Here is a 13,378-nt window from a genome sequence, read left to right as displayed (position 1 = left end):
TTCAAAACTGCTTCATTTGTATTGCTGAACTTGGCCAGAACCATTGTGAGATCATTCTTGCATACGATGCCGCATTGTAGCAGATAGGTTAAGCTAACTGTCTTTAGATGCTGCCTTTTGACTCTCCCAAATGAACGCTGAAGCATTATGTGTACTTTCCTGTATTCTGTCTTTCCATTACTAAGTCCTGTCTGTCATCAGTCTAGGATGTTGTCTTTCATTTTTTTTTTTACTGAAGGACTGTTTAACGTATTCTCTGGCTGGATTTTCTGAACAAGAATAGAAGTGAGGCATTCACAGGCGTATGGTCGAAAAAGGAGATGAATAGAGTGCAACAGGATCATTAAGCTAGCATCCGCATTTGCATTGTGTTTATAGCAGGAATGCCTGCTCAACCTTCTTTCTCTTTCTTTCTTCCTTCCTTCGTTTTTTTTCTTTCTCTTGATCAGACAGGAGTACACACAGTGGCAGCCATGTTGCACTGTCTGTGCTCTCTCACTGCTCTCGGCACCCCGCCTGACGCTGCTGTGGTGAATGCCATGCTGCTGGTTCTCAAATCACCACTTTTCATTCAACTTACATCGCAACTGAGGTGTGTGTGATCTTTCTCATATTGCCTGTACCTGCTTGTCCTTGTTTGTATCGGTGATCGACAGTTATAACAAGCCATGTTTTTTGGATGGGATTTGAAGCTCAGCATAGTCGTATAGAATAGTTACCGTAGTCAGTACAGTCGTCCGTCATTTTCTGTGTCTTATGTCTGGAGCACTGTTTCTTAGCTTTTTTTCTTAGATCATGGGCCAGCCTACCGAACTCAATCATATTGTTAAACTCAGCATAAGTTTCAAAAATAATAATGCATCTCTTTGTCCGTCGTAATGTTATTTCATTTCTCTTCATAAACCGACTGCACCAAGAAATATAAAGACAACTCGGTTGCAAAAGACTGTAAGCACTGGTGTAGTATATTTTGCACTTCAGTCTACTGATCATGGGCTTTTTTTTATGTACATGTGTGTCCATGTGCACAGCGGCAGTCCCTTCTTTCTTCTCTCTTTTTATTTCTCTTTCTTTGAGCGCTGTTAGAAAAGAAGCTAGCTGTATTTTACTTCATTTTGCACTGGCACGCCCCTCGTCTTCTAAAATGATGATGATGGTGTCTCTTAATTGTCTAATGATAGCATAAAGCACAGATTTGTCCAACAGATACGATGCTTCTGTGCTATCACATGCAAGAATGGAAAGGTGCAGTACTGGACTGTTGGTAGCAGCACTAGTGTTGCCCTTTTCTTTTCTGCTTGCATGTTTCAAAAAAAATTCATGCCATTATGTTTTCATTAAATGTCGACCGACTAGCCCAGTAATGAGCCTTACTGTTTCCAGGGTGTTTTTCTTTCTTTATTTGTTCATGACTGTAGTGTCATACTTGCACGATTGCTGGTTAGCAGCTTCGGAGTAGTTTGTCATTTTTCAGATTCTACTGTTAGTTTCAACATGACATTAGCCTAGCGTTGAAGGTTGGGAGAGAGTTTAAAAACATTCATCAGGGCACTTTGCTTTGCGTGCCGTTTTCCAGGGCCTGCTCATCGCTTCTTGCTGAAGGTGAGGGAAGCGAATTGGACTCCAACTCCAGCAAGTGCCTGCTGTGTATCGCCTCTGAGGAGCCTGTCCCGTGCACGGGTTGGGACGTGGGCTGTTTTGAGCTCCTGGCCGCCATGGCTAGACTTGTTCGCATGGCGACTGCGAAGTCAGCAACCAACGTAGACATCCAGAACAACACTGTCAATGAGGAACTCTTCAAGGTGAAACTCATGCGTTCTCTGAAAGCTTGCTTTCTGGTTTATTCAGGCACAGAATGCATGGAAGTGGCGCTCTGTAGGTTGTGAGAAGGAGTATTAATGAAATCAAGGCGAACTTTGAGTGACATTCAAACTCTCAATGCCTTGGTCTGTTTAAATCATGCCACGAAAGCTTGCTACTGGTGTGTTGCAAGAGTGCTTACAACGAAAGCTTAAGCGTTACTTGGTTTCAGTGACTGTTGGCTTCATTCATGGGTGGGTCATAACAAGCCCCTTATTTGCCTATCTTTGTCTGCTGAATTGATCCATTTAGTTGCACAGCTGTGGAGCGATGTGAGATATAACACAGCTGAAACATAATTCAACAGCACCATGAAATGGGAAGGTTATCATTGCTAGGTTTCCCTCCATGATCCGAGGTGGCATTAAGCTGGTTGATGCGCTCGGGGAAGAACATAGAGACAGCGATTCATGCCACTTGGAGTCTTGGTACCAACTGGTTTGTTCTTTGTTCACCGGCTTTTTTTCCTGGGCCAGTGAACAAACAGTAGGAATCCAACGGTTGGCTCGATGTCTGTGCTCACTACAGTCTGTCTTTTGCATTTCATGCTCACACCTACCGTCAGCAACATGGGTGCTGGCAGATCTTTGAAAACAAAACAAAGTTAACTTATGAACGATTAAGTGGTAGGAGAAAGTGAATATATATGGCTCGCTAATGGCGCATCTTTATTCAGGAAATTTACATGCCTAAAAACTTTTTTTTCTTTATTTCTTTACAGGTTCAGACTGCCCTGGTCTGTAATGCCGGAGTGAAGACGTACCTCGACCAGCTGTGCAGTCAGGCCAAGCGTTGGACCCGCGGCAGCAGTCGCAGGTGGTTGTGCCGTCCAGAGTTTAGCCTGCTCTTTGAGCTGGCACTTCTCGCTTCTCCCAAGGCAGGTCGGATTTTGGCTGTGCCTAATTTTGAGAAAAAGCATTCGCAGACGGGTAGTCGTTAAATGGCCCTTCATGCAATGCACTGTCAAATGGTCCCACGATGTTATTTCATAATAAGGTATAAAGTAATGTATTCTGTAGTGCTGGTTAGTAGCAACGGTACTGTGCTAATTTTCATTTGCCACAGAGCAGCTCAAAACTAGCTAGCATGGTACCTCAGTGGTAATTGGAAATGATCACCAAGCTATCCATTCATTTCCTATTAATAACGTTTTCACTGATAGGTGCCACTTCAGTTGTGGCATGTGGCATCAGAAAAGTTTTTTGTGCTAATTTTTAAAGGTGAAGCTGTGTCTTTAAGTGCTGTCATTAACTGTCCAACTGATGCGGGACTATAAAGTGCTGATATGCACATGACAAGTTGCTTCCATAAGGATGTGCAGTGGTGTGCTATCAACTCCGCTTTCTTTTTAGGCCTTCAGCGAGGATGACATTGCACTCTACCACGAAATGTCACTCGCCCTTGTTGCCACATGTGTGCCGGGCTTTCGACAGGAATATCAAAAGCTTCTCGAGGGCATTGTTTTCGCACCCGACTTTGCATGGTAAGCACTCTCACAGGGCGTTTATAATTATAATAATAATGGTAATTTTAATTTGCTCATTTTGTTTTTTGTTTCGTATTTGGAAGGAAGGGAGTCAGCCAAAAATTAGTAGTTTTTTTGGTTGTTGCTGTTGTGAACTGTGTACTATCTCGGTTTGGTTTGGTTTTGTGGGGTTTAACGTCCAAAAGCGACTAAGGCTATCTCGATGTCTACTGATGTATTTCCCACCCTGCCATGGCCCCTACCTTCAGGCTAGCAGTATTGTAAAGGAAACAAAAACCACTGCTAATTTGTGATGTGATTACACATGTTCTATACGAAGCAAAGCTATGCAAGTCAGATATTCAGTAAACTTTTGCATCAAATGATTAGAACAGTGGATTATTGACCCTGATCTCACTGAGCTCCAGTTGTGTTCTAGCAGCTTTTAACTTTGCAACTTTAATTTCCCATTTCCACATTTTAAGGCTAACATTTATAGCATTATAGCCACTTGGACATTGGCCGCCGCGGTGGCCCAGTGGTTACGGTGGTCGGCTGCTGACCCGAAAGACGCGGGTTCAATCCCGGCCGCGGCGGCTAGGATTTCTTTGGAGGAGAAATTCTAGAGGCCCGTGTGCTGTGCGATGTCAGTGCACCCTAAAGAACCCCAGGTGGTCGAAATTTCCGGAGCCCTCCACTACGGCGTCTCTCATAGCCTGAGTCGCTTTGGGACGTTAAACCCCATAAACCAAACCTAAACCAAACCACTTGGACATTGTTTCAAGCTGTGCAATATTTTATTTAGACATGGATTTTATGTGCAGTGGCAGCAGTGATGAAGCGCGACAGAAATATACATTATCTTGAAGATTCCTATGGGCACATAAAAACTGAAAGTAGTGGTATTGTCACTCTTATAGTTATGGCAATGCTGGTAGTTAGATAAATGGATATTTGATCTATTTTATCAAAATCACTCTATTTTTTCCTGCGGCTCTGGTTCCAGCACTCAGTCAAGGCAGTCAAGAGGTTTGTCGACAGATGTCACTCCCATGGCTCAAATGGAGAGCATCACAGGATCTTCACTGACTCTCACTGCTCTTGCGAAATTGGACGGCACAACACTTTCCAGTATTAAGCATGTTTACTTGAAGACGTTCACGCCAATATTCAGGCAGCCGAGTGGAAGGTAAGTTTCCTTCACACAGGATTTATTCTGCTGTTTTGAAAACGGTGCCTTTTTATACTGGAGGGTATCTTGTACGATGCAACTTGTTCTCTGCCATTTTGTGATCAGTTGTGTTCCTTGTATTTTGGGGACAAGGTTTTTTGGGACAATTCACCCCAGTTTGTAGAATGCTATGCATTAGTGTTCTATTTTTTCTTTTTTTCTTCATTTCTCCTGCAGCATTGTATCTCTGACCCCCAGCAAGAAGGCATTGTTTCCGTGTGACTGGATCTACCTGCCTCTGCACCAGCTCTGTGCTCTGGAGGAGAACACGAGGCGAGTCACTGCCTTAATTTTTTTTTTTTTGTGTGCACGCGCTTCACCAGAGACGTGATGGTGATGTGAGGAAAGTATCAGAAACCTCCTGCAAGATTTACTGTTTCCTTGGGATTGCAGGTCTAATCTTTCAGACACAGCTTTCAACAGATGAAACTGCTTGTGGACAGAGCCAGGGGACTGCTGGTTTTCGAACCTTAATTATGTCACATCTGGTGGCAGGTTTCATCTAGGTGTCTTCGGTGCTCGTGCTGTTTTCTTTTCATTTTTATAGGATGTACTGCTTCACCATAAGTAGGGAGTTGGACTTGTCAGTTTTTATTCTTTGAAAATATGGTGAACTTTATTTTTTGTGTGCGTGTTCATTTCAGAATGTAGCTTTCGTTTTTTTTTTCCAATTATTTTCTGCTTACGGATTTTTATTTTGCATGCGTGCGTGAGTGAGTGACAGAGTTTATCTTGGAATTTTTTTTAAAGAATGAGCAGCTCATGTAGAAGCAATTAACATACAAATGGTGCTGTTAAGAGCCATTCTTTCAGCTAAAGGAGGCCGTAAAGTCATAAAAAAGAACTGGAACCATCTAAATTAAATGGTTGGGCCATGAGACAGACACGCAAGTGGAAGTTTTGGTTCAAAAACTCGGTTGTCATGTTCTGGGTGCACTTTGTGCTGAATGAGTGGACCAACTGTTGCAGGGGCCAGAACACGATATTTCCATGTCATTTATGCATGGTTTCGCATTGCCAGTTGATCGTTACTGCTCCCAAAGTTGTCAGCATCCTTGCATCCAGTGAAAAAAACCTACTTAACTCAGCTACAGCCACTAAGCCAGTGATAACTCTGAGCAGACGGCTCTATATATGCTATCTCCAGAAGCTGGAATGGCAGGAAATGAGCAAAGAGCTATTATATTGCTGTTTTTGTATGCTTCACATGATCCGGTGTTCATTTGGGATGTCCAGACCGTCTTTCGACTACTGAAACCAAACTCCACAGAAGAACAAAATCACTTATAAGTAGGGTTGTTCGTTTTCCGATTTTTGCACCCCGATCGTGTTTCTAAAATATCGGGTAAAACCCCATTTTTCCCGATTTCTGAAACAATTATGCCCACGGAATTGCTGTGCCTCAAGTCTCAAAGAAGAAAACCAGTTGACATTGTGGAAACTGGGAGCCGTACTCGATCCCTTCCAGAAGCGGCTGCTTAGTCAGTCGTTTGATGACTACCAACCTCTCTTTATTTCCGTGATGGACGACGTAGGCTCCTTCGCGAGGAGTCTTGAGCAAGCCCCACAAATGAAGGTGTTGAAGTGATGGACTATTGGAACGACGCAACTGTGCGTTACCTAAGGCTAGCAAATGCAGCGTTGTCATTGTTGTGCCTAGCTAATGGCAGCTGTGACGTTGAGCGAACGTTCTCTCACCTATGGTACCTGCAGAGTCCAGACAGGACTCGGATGGAAACCGAGATGTTGCGCATGCAGATGGTTATGTATGTTAATAAGGACGTGTAGAATGTCGATGACCAGTCCTCGTGAACAAAAAGTTTCTTTTCTCAAAACTGACCATTGCCTCTCACTGCGAGCTATAAATAATTACCAAATAAATGCCAAATTTTGCAATACTTTCTTGAAAGCAGCCCAAAATATAGCCCTAATTGTTACCCACCGGTTAGAGCAAATCGAATAAATTATTAGTTTGCAAATTTAACCCGATAAAACCCGAATTTCGCAGATTTTCCACAAAAAACCCGATTTCTCCCCTATTATCAAGCCGAAAAATAACGCCCGATTTTTACCCCCCGAATTTGAAAAAATATAAAACCCGAAAACGAATAATCCTGCTTATAAGTTAGGTACTGAGCATAGGTGAATTTAATGGGGTAATTGATGTTTACCAATCTCTTACGCATCATTCGAAAGCAAGGATACACTACAAAACTTTTGGCGTTCCCCTCCCTCTAATTTTCTCCTGTGACCTCTATAACTGGTATTGAATTGGTATTGAATAGCCAGCTAGTCATCACATGCTTGCCAGAAATACTGTCCTTTTTTTCGAATAAAACCAAATTTTAAAAAATGGAATTTGGCATACCTTTAGGGGTGGAAGCCGTAAATTCCAATCTGCTAATAATGAAGTACTTATGCATTTACTTTAAGAGGGTTAACTGCTGGGCTAGTTGGTTTTCAGACATAATAAATGATTTTTAGCGCAACGGGGACACAACACAAGAAAGACGTCGTCTTTCCTGTGTTGTATCCCCGTTGCGCTAAAAATCATTTATTAGGCCTATGCATTTAGTTTGTCATGGCTCATTAAAGGCAGTGTCTGTGTTGTTGTTGTGTTTTTTTGAAGAGGAGAGGTACCATTATCAGCTGGCGATTTAGTACCTACCACCTGGTACAATCCTAGTGGATGATGCAAGTTAGCATGTGTTAGTAGTAGTACTCAGAAAAAAATTGCACTATTGAAGTGCTTAGTGCACAAAAAACACACCAAAATGAGGACCAGTGGAAGGGAGCGGAATTTTAAAAATAAAAAGAATTTTAACAGAGCAAAAGAAACTCAAATGAAATTGCTGAACACACCTGCTAAACAGATAAGATGCACTGATGCTCAGGTGAAGGTTATCAGCGTGAACCGTCTGAGCATTGCAGAAACTTCAAAAACTTGATGATGATGATCCGACTTGGCCAAAGAGTGTCTTGGCCTGCGTGCTTTTGGTCCGCTTGAAGTTGGGGTCACCGACCTTTCTTTCGAAGCATTTCATTATAGCGAGAGCTGAAAAATCAATGGGTATCAATCATTACTGGTGATAACTCCAAAGACATGTAATTTAACATGTTACGTAATGCATAGATTAGAGCAAGATGTTCCCCGCCGCGATGGCTCAGTGGTTACGGCGCTCGGCTGCTGACCCGAAAGACGCGGGTTCGATCCCGGCCGCGGCGGCCGAATTTCGATGAAGGCGAAATTCTAGAGGCCCGTGTACTGTGCGATGTCAGTACACGTTAAAGATCCCCAGGTGGTTGAAATTTCCGGAGCCCTTCACTACGGCGTCCCTCATAGCCTGAGTTGCTTTGGGACGTTAAACCCAAATAAACCAAACCAAACCAGAGCAAGATGTGTTGCATTTGCAGGACCTACGACCGGAATGACGTCCTGTGCTGCCTGCACTGGGTCGGTCATCTGCTGCGTGCCAGACACCGCTTCATGCGAGCATTCCCACCGTTGGTCCACTTCACTCGTCTCGCTTCGGTGTTCCTGGCTGGTGAGCTCTTTGTTTTCTGGCTGAAAGCAGCCTTTCTCCCGCCCTTCTGAGAAAGGGCGTATGAACAGTTGATCTAGAAGAACTTCGACTTGGCCTAGATGGTGTATACTACTTGCGACAGGAAACAGTAGTGCTTGTCCTGCGTCGTTCTTCAATTGTGTTCATATTTGCAGGCGCTATTGTTTCCTATCTGAAGTGGAACAATTGATCAAGTACCATTTTAGTGCATTTGATCTTTCTAATAAGTTCACTTCGTTGGTCGAGGATGGTAGCAAAAAGCTGTCAGTGCTGCCATTTTTCTCATCATCATCATAGGAACATCTACGTACTCTTTGCTGCGAACCATGATATTGTGCTGCTCTGTGAGAAGCGGGAGTCTTTCACCATAAAGTAAGGCAAATTTCTCTTTATTGCTGCCATGGCAAATGAGCCCAGTGCTCCTCCCTTGTACTTTTTACGTGCTGCTGTTTTATTATTGGTGCAAGCAGCGTATGTAGAATTCTACTTAGTTAAGTATATGAGTGCTTATGTCAAAACATGAAGGTCTTTGTGGCCAAAGAGCCTGCATTCAAAGTTCAATCCAACACGGCTGACAAGTCCCGAACTATTTTGCTTTGTATTTCACACATGTAGTTTTCATTCTAGGATATGTGCAGGCAGGAAAGTGTTCAGGACATCTGGCTGTACAGCGTGTTCTACTTTAACGTGTCCACAGGTCAGTCAAATGAATCGTCCAAGTGTCATTCTGCTCCACCTGAGAAAATTTCTTTCTAATTGAGCGGCAATTTTTTTTCGCCAAATCTGCATGATGTCACAGCCTAGGAGCATTCCTGGGGCACTAAGACTTGCCGCACTGATTTCCCACTACAGGGCCTGAACTGTTCTTGGACATGGAGGTGCAGGGCGCCATGTTGTCCCTCCTCCACCTGCTCGAGCAGACGGCTCTGCTTTGCTGCGTACAGCGCCACCTGGATCTTAGGGACTGGCCTGGCATGCCGTCCTTTTCGGACTTGTGAGTCCCTACACTTGTTCGTAAGATCCCAGAAGAAGGGAGAAAAATGCCACTGGAAGCCTCATTTTTTTCCGTTCCTTCAGTGACGTGTGTTGTGCATGAATATTGATGGCAAACGAGCCTTGAGAAGTGACTGGGCTGATTTGAGGGAATGTGTCTTTTTTTTTTTTTTCTATGACACTGTACAGTCCGGGTACGTGGAAGTCGCTAAAACGGACCTGTTATCTGAATCAAAGTACAACTTGCCAGTTAAGCTCTTTATATGCACAATGAAACAATTCATTTGTTAATTGGAGCCGGAGTTATCTCACCTTTATGTTAACGAAACAGTGAAGATTCCCAGGCGAACTTAAACCTTCCCAGATGCCATAGTACTAAGTTGCTGTATTACGAGAAGTTCTAAAATGCACTAAAGTAATATATATTTTTTTTAATTAATTTGTTTTTCCTGTTCTCTTAACTATTATTATTATTTATTTATTATTAGGGTTTAGCGTCCCGAAGCAACTAAGGCTATGAGGGACGCCGTAGTGGAGGGCTCCGGAAATTTGGACCACCTGGGGTTCTTTAACGTGCACTGACATCGCACAGCACACGGGCCTCTAGAATTTCTCCTCCATCGAAATTCGGCCGCCGCGGCCCGGATCGAACCCGCGTATTTCGGGTCCGCAGCCGAGCGCCGTAACCACTGAGCCACCACGGCGGTGGTCTTAACTGCAGTTTCTCTGCTGGCTGAAAGCAAATGTCTGAAAACTGTGTCAAATACAGGATATTTTATGCAGCGTGCTCTATTGACATGTGCTGGTAGTAAATGCAGGACGTCCCTGCTTCCTCCCGGTTACATTCAGAAAGATGCTAGCATATATAGGAAATGAGCGAAATCTTTGTCGGAAGGATGTTAGCTCATTGTGCATTCATTTCCCTTGTGCTTACTCGCCAGATTTTCAGTGTGCATTCTCCTGTGAATTCAGCTGCATAGCAAATTATTTGTCGCAGTGATTGCACGACATGCACATGCGCTGTGTCTCGTTTTGCGCAGCTACCTTCAGCTGCTGGAAGAGTACGTGGGGGAGTCCTACGGGGACGCCGTGTTCGCCTGCTGGGTGCTGGTGCCATTGCAGGGTGCCTGCGACCCCCACTTCCGCAAGCTGCTCTTCGCCGAGAACCCGGAGGCCCTGGCAATGACCCGCCTGAGGCCAGAACAGGCAAGCAACCTTCCTTGCGAACTCTTTTAAGGCGAAAGCCTTTAATAGCCATGACGCTGTCCGTTACATCTGAAGTGAAAGTCGTAACAAGTCACAAGTCATGACTTTAACCAGTCGTCAACTAATTAGTCATGACTGACTAGTCATTAACCAGTTATCAACTAATTAGTAATGACTAGTTAGTCGTTAACCAATCATGACTAGTTAGTCGTGGGTCATGACTAATTAGTCATGACTAGCCAATCCAAGTCACAGTAGCAGCCAAAGTTGCTCAGAAAGGCTTTCGCCTCGCGCACTTTAGAACATCAAAATGTCCACTGAATTTTCGTTTTGTGTAGCATCACATCTTTGGTTTGGTTCATTGGTTTATTGGGGTTTAACGTCCCAAAGCAACTCGGGCTATGAGGGACGCCGTAGTGGAGGGCTCCGGAAATTTCGACCACCTGGGATTCTTTAGCGTGTACTGACATCACACAGTACACGGGCCTTTAGAATTTCGCCTCCATCGAAATTCGGCCGCCGCGGCCGGGATCGAACCCACGTCTTTCGGGTCAGCAGCCGAGCGCCGTAACCACTGAGCCACCGCAGCGGGGCATCACATCTTTCGTTTGTGTGTACACGGACCCCGGAACAGGTGGGGGGGAGGAGGCAAGTGGGGCAGTCACCACACCCCCTCGACATTTTTCCAGCTGCGTGCTTTCAGATCAGATCTCTGACAGATGCTTCAATTCTAGTAGGACATTACTAACAAAAAGCACAGTGGGGCTGAACTGCTTGGCTTCGTTACCAGTCGTAAAGCATCTTGTTTCAGTAGCCTAAACAAATCATGTCTCAGCAGTAGTTTAATTGTCTGACTTGTTCATGAGCATGCTTAGCAGAACTGAAACAGATCATGCGATCATGTGATCAGCCGATCACTCCTCGTTTGTACATCTTTATAAAGCTGCCCTTTTCACATTTTGTGTCCATTAACAAGTACACCTCTGGACAGTGCGAATTAAGTAAAACATGGAGTAGATAAAGAAAATAACAAATCCAACTCCCAGTCCCCGCCTCTATTAAAACCCTCAAGATCAAACCATGATCGCCATCATGAGTGCAGGAATGCATGTGTTTTCCTTTTCTTCATAACCTTCATTCAGGAGCTCAGCTCAAGTTTGCAAGCATTCTTCTTGCAGAAGCTCCCATAGAAACCCGTGTATTCTATCTAGCCTATCTTCTTCATCTACAATTTCTTCCCTTTCTTTTTTTTTTTTTTAATGCGATGTTTATTGCCTCAGGGCATAAAACGGCATGTAATGATAAATGAGGATGCCTAAATAAATGAGTAAAGGTTCGCTGATCTAATGAAATCGAGCAGTGAACGATGATGAGGACCTTGTGTCCAAGCGGTGTATGAAGCACTGTTATCGGGCGAAAGACCCGCTGCCGCCAGGTGCCGAATTCTTGTAGGCTTCAGCGCCGGGCAAACCCACAGCAGGTGGTGAATGTCGGCCTCAGGCATTCCCTTTCTTCCAGTCAGACTTCAAGAACACTGTATCCTATCTTCTTTTTCCAGGCCCACACGGGCCCAGAAAATCTTTGCACCCATACAGACAACCATGTACAGTAGTGCCAAGATCCAGGAATGTAGATGTTGAACAAACCCCTGTGTTAAAAACTGTTCTCTGCCTTGAAATTTTTGAGGTACAAAGAGAGCATCATGGTTTGGAGAATGTGAGTCTTGTGATGTTCGGGCTGAAATCAGACGGATGGGTGCATGTGGGCAGTGCACATGACATGTAGAACATTCATTATGGAGGTCTGTTTGAGTGAGCATGTGGACATAGTGGAAGGGGTAATGTAATTCATAAGAGTGAATCAGGCAGAGCAGTGAGGTTGGAAAATTCACTAGGACTGGGCAGCCATGTCGTGCACCAGAGCACAAAGTCGAGTTAATAGTATCCTAGTGGACATCAAGAGGTAAAGGCCTTTGTCCTGCTATGGACTTGACCTTCCTGGTGGTTATAGTGACGGAGAAGCGAGGTAAAGTGCACATTTTTTGCCACATGGAGAATGTGACTAGTATGTCGCATGTCTTGCACTTAATTTGACCTCACTCAGTCATCCCTGTAGCGAGTTTTGATACATTCACGTTTTCTCTCTTCATTGTGCGTATCGTGCTTTACCTGCATTTGTGCAGTCCGTGGTGCCCCTCTCCCGGTTTCTGGAGCCACCCGAGGAGAATGCATTCATGCTGGAGACTTACCTGAAGCACTTGCTCTCTGGTAGGTGCTGTGTACCCACTCATCTGGAACTCGAAGCAGCTTGATTCCTTCATTATATCTTGACTTATCAGATTCCATCTCGTGTGAACGCAATTTAACTTTTTGCTTAGCATTAATCATAATGCTGTTTAAGGTCTCTTCTATATTTAAGAGAAAGTCAGTTGGAAGAAAACTATAGTGCGCTTTCATTAAGTCGGCTTTGCATTTTTTTGCAAGTCCCTAAGAGTAATGCAGCACTCTAAGCCGGCTGGGTTATGAGCCAGCTGTCAGAGGGATGGGCTGGGCTGTTCCAAGGGTTTCTTACCTCCTTCAAGAAAGGGGCGCTGGAAACCAGTAGAGTTGAGACCGAAAAGAAATAGTAGTTGGCCTCAATCGATAGGGTACCGCATACTAACCACAAAGAGGCCACATTCACCAAAAATGAAGCGTTTGTATGCTAGAAAAGAAAAACAGGAACGGAATGCAGGTGTTGACATCACCAGCCAATTTCATGAGTAAAATGTGTGCATCGACACCGATTTTTGGCTCCAGATCCCAGAGGCTACACTAAATCACTATTCACTTCAAAATGGTGACAACCCATCCTTTTCGGCAAGAATATCACGAATTTGAATCAAGTGGCGGGGAGACTTCTAAATATGATTTTCTCAGCAATCAATGCGTCTTTTTGCTGCCAGACGACTATCAGTGCGCCCAGACAAAGCGAAAGAATGTCTTTACTGAGAACAATAATCACATGGAGACCTCCTGAGTGTTCCTTTAACCTTTTTGTTTCACTTATATGATGCATACG

At 44.2% G+C, this 13,378-nt stretch overlaps 1 protein-coding gene across 1 annotated transcript in view; it reads left to right on the top strand.

Moving 5' to 3' along the window:
• LOC149330931 (RNA polymerase II-associated protein 1) overlaps positions 1 to 13,378 on the top strand; it is a 39,309-nt gene that overhangs the window by 22,010 nt on the left and 3,921 nt on the right. The window contains exons 17-26 of the mRNA XM_089561647.1: positions 450 to 592; positions 1,577 to 1,802; positions 2,582 to 2,737; positions 3,213 to 3,343; positions 4,332 to 4,514; positions 4,734 to 4,829; positions 7,971 to 8,101; positions 8,972 to 9,113; positions 10,153 to 10,318; positions 12,501 to 12,585. Coding sequence (XP_089417773.1) covers positions 450 to 592; positions 1,577 to 1,802; positions 2,582 to 2,737; positions 3,213 to 3,343; positions 4,332 to 4,514; positions 4,734 to 4,829; positions 7,971 to 8,101; positions 8,972 to 9,113; positions 10,153 to 10,318; positions 12,501 to 12,585 — 1,459 coding nt within the window. The remainder of the gene's footprint in view (positions 1 to 449; positions 593 to 1,576; positions 1,803 to 2,581; positions 2,738 to 3,212; positions 3,344 to 4,331; positions 4,515 to 4,733; positions 4,830 to 7,970; positions 8,102 to 8,971; positions 9,114 to 10,152; positions 10,319 to 12,500; positions 12,586 to 13,378) is intronic.

This window comes from Amblyomma mixtum, chromosome 9 (assembly GCF_055824585.1).
Source record: "Amblyomma mixtum isolate Tamu chromosome 9, ASM5582458v1, whole genome shotgun sequence".
In the NCBI taxonomy this organism is placed as follows: domain Eukaryota; kingdom Metazoa; phylum Arthropoda; class Arachnida; order Ixodida; family Ixodidae; genus Amblyomma; species Amblyomma mixtum.
Note: the sequence above shows the minus strand (reverse complement) of the source record. Positions and strands in the feature narration are given on the sequence as shown.